The sequence below is a fragment of the Colias philodice genome, chromosome 18, assembly GCF_061535455.1.
Source record: "Colias philodice isolate Cphi_HAF_F1 chromosome 18, ilColPhil1 Martin Lab GWU primary, whole genome shotgun sequence".
Taxonomy (NCBI): domain Eukaryota; kingdom Metazoa; phylum Arthropoda; class Insecta; order Lepidoptera; family Pieridae; genus Colias; species Colias philodice.
The window spans coordinates 1,695,063-1,697,962 of record NC_143103.1 but is presented as its reverse complement, the minus strand read 5'-3'; the positions used below and the strand labels follow the sequence as shown (position 1 = coordinate 1,697,962).

The window sequence follows — 2,900 nt, the reverse complement described above, 5'->3', positions numbered from 1 at the left end:
AGTCGAAATTAGACTTTTATCAGTATTATCACGTATTATGCCGCGTCCAACTCAATGTCGATTCTAATAAAAATTGGTTTGTCATATTATGGTGATAACATTTATTTTGAAAAGTAAATGAAAAAATATTATGGCATGTCAGAATGATTAAGAGCTTTTTGATTTTTGTAATAACATTATTTTCTTATAATTTAAGTATATTTAATTTGTTTTATTGTGTATTTGACACAATAAAACATATTTAATAAGGATTTAAAAAGTCGCTTGTTTATAATTGTCGATTAGATAGATCTTTTAAAATTGAAATTTAGTTAAGGGAATAAATATTATACTCCATATTATATTTATAATAAATCAATGGCGCAAGTAAGCTGCGTTAAATGGTTTGCCTCCGAACAATTTCCAGAATACGTCATAAACAGCCAATTTTTTGAATTTGGACCCTCCTATGAAAGATTTATATTATCACTAGCGGCCCGCCCCGGCTTCGCCCGTGGTACATATGAAAAATAGATGTTGGCCGATTCTCAGACTTACCCGATATGCACAGAAAATTTCATGAGAATCGGTCCACCCGTTTCGGAGGAGTATGCAGACTAACATTGTGACACGAGAATTTTATATATAAGACTAGCTGTCAGCCCCGGCTTCGCCCGTGGTACAGATGAAAAATAGATGTTGGCCGATTCTCAGACTTACCCGATATGCACAGAAAATTTCATGAGAATCGGTCCACCCGTTTCGGAGGAGTATGCAGACTAACATTGTGACACGAGAATTTTATATATAAGATTATTATTTTTGTAAAATAAAACGCCTATGCCCATAAAAATAACTTCAAAAAATGGATTTTCCAGTAATTTTATAATTCCATTTTAAGCTTAAGTTTCGATAATAGTAATAATGATTTATTATCATTATCACTGTCATGTCATCAGTATAGATAATGCTTTTGTATAAAACATCGCTCGTGACGTGGTTAAGCATTCCGATCCTTCAACATGAAGTTATTAGCCGTGTTCGTTGGCTTGCTGGCCGTGGCTTACGCCAAGGAGCTGACCACAGCCTTCAACTACCATGAGAACTTTGGTATGCAAGAGGCTAGAAGGATTCAGCTAGCTGAGTCTGCTATTGACTTCGACGGTTCCAGGATTATTGGTGGAAGCCAATCCTCCCTTGCAGCTCACCCACACTTGGTAAGGTTCACCGTTTTCTTTATATCGTTAAATTTGGAATGGTCATCATCGTTTGAAAAAAAAAATGTTCTTATCACCGCTTTTAAACTTATTATTTTCAAAAAAATTGCTTATTTATCCAATAAGAAGAATAATTTCCAACTTTCTGCATTATAATTGAGCTGCAAAATACAAAATTCTATTTCTTCTGGGAGGGCTCATCATAACTTACACTAAAGCTTCTAAATTTGTAAATCATCTCTTATTCTATCAAATAATAGTACATGTTTTAAAATAAGGTTGAAATCGACTTTTATTAAATCATTCTCTCTTATTTTTTATTTTAGGGAGGGCTTGTAATCACCCTGACCTCTGGCGGTACTTCAGTATGCGGATCATCTCTTCTCTCAAACACAAGAGCTGTGACCGCTGCTCACTGCTGGTTTGATGGACGCAGCCAAGCTCGTCAATTCGTTGTTGTGTTGGGTTCCCTCTCTCTGTTCTCTGGTGGTACTCGCATCACCACCACCAATGTTCAAATGCACCAAAACTGGAACTGGAATACCGCTAACAACGATGTTGCTGTTATCGTCATCAACAGGGTTGGATTCAACAGTAAGTAGACATAATACATTTTAAGTGTTTATTTTTTCTATTGTTTTGTTCAATTTCCTCTATGATATTGTAATCAGTAAACGTTTATTTTCTTATTAGTTGTTTTGTGCATCTAATAATAGAAGTGTTTGTGATTAGAGTTATACCGATGAAATACAATGAATTGAACTCGAATTACAAAGTTGAATATATATTTTTTCAGACAATATTCAAGCTATCAATTTAGCTTCCGGATCAAGTGACTACGTCGGTACCTGGGCCACCGCTGTCGGCTACGGCAGAACTTCTGATTGTAAGTATATGTTATAAAGCATATTTAAAATTATTTTTAATGACCTAAATAGTCACAAGATGCTTAATATGTGATATGCCCTAAAATTAATGGAGCCCTATTACAATTTTTTTTACCATGAGATGGTTTGAGCCTTGAAGGGCTTTACATAATAAAATTCCAATTAATTTTTAGCTCAATCTGGCGTCCCAAGCAACACGAGCCGCAGACAAGTCAACCTGAGAGTGATCACGAACGCTGAATGCAGAAACGTGTACGGATCAGCTTCTGTGGTTGCGTCAACCATCTGTACAAGCGGTGCCGGTGGTGTTGGTACCTGTGGTGGTGACTCTGGTGGTCCTCTTAGCATTGGATCCGGAAGTGGCAGAACTCTGGTAAATATTCCAACATCATCATTCATCAGCATATATTTGAAACTGCCTACTTACTGTATAACACTATCATTGTGAGACTTTAAAAATATCTTGATGAATTGAGTGTACATGAATTTAATATGCATATCCAATGCAGATATCAAATAAATTGATCAGCTATAACATATGACAATAGAAATAAAATTCTAGTCAGCCCAATATCCTAAGGAGTGACAATTTTTTAATAATAAAAAGGCAGAAGACCTCGTCGTTCCTATTTATAATCTGTTTTATCGGCCATGTATTTCAAGTTATTAATACTATATCTTATCTTCCAGATTGGTATCACCTCCTTTGGTTCAGTGAGGTGCCAAGCTGGTCACCCATCTGCATTTGCAAGAGTCACTTCCTTCAACAGCTGGATCAGGGCCCGTCTATAAATACTGATTAAAAATTTGTTTAAAT

The 2,900-nt window shown here is 35.7% G+C and overlaps 1 protein-coding gene across 1 annotated transcript; it reads left to right on the top strand.

Moving 5' to 3' along the window:
* The first annotated feature begins 1,001 nt into the window (after positions 1-1,001).
* LOC149480245 (epithelial serine protease-like) lies at positions 1,002-2,900 on the top strand. Its single transcript, XM_089706325.1, has 5 exons — positions 1,002-1,196; positions 1,523-1,790; positions 1,993-2,082; positions 2,257-2,456; positions 2,774-2,900. Exons 1-5 carry the CDS (start codon positions 1,002-1,004, stop codon positions 2,873-2,875), a joined length of 855 nt encoding a protein of 284 aa, XP_089562451.1. The 3' UTR covers positions 2,876-2,900.

Bases quoted from the DNA above. Each gene is read 5' to 3' on its own strand.
- LOC149480245 (XM_089706325.1), top strand. From the start codon at position 1,002: ATGAAGTTATTAGCCGTGTTCGTTGGCTTGCTGGCCGTGGCTTACGCC. The intron at 1,791-1,992 runs GTAAGTAGACAT...ATATTTTTTCAG, and splicing joins CAACAGGGTTGGATTCAACA to ACAATATTCAAGCTATCAAT. The intron at 2,457-2,773 runs GTAAATATTCCA...CTTATCTTCCAG, and splicing joins CCGGAAGTGGCAGAACTCTG to ATTGGTATCACCTCCTTTGG.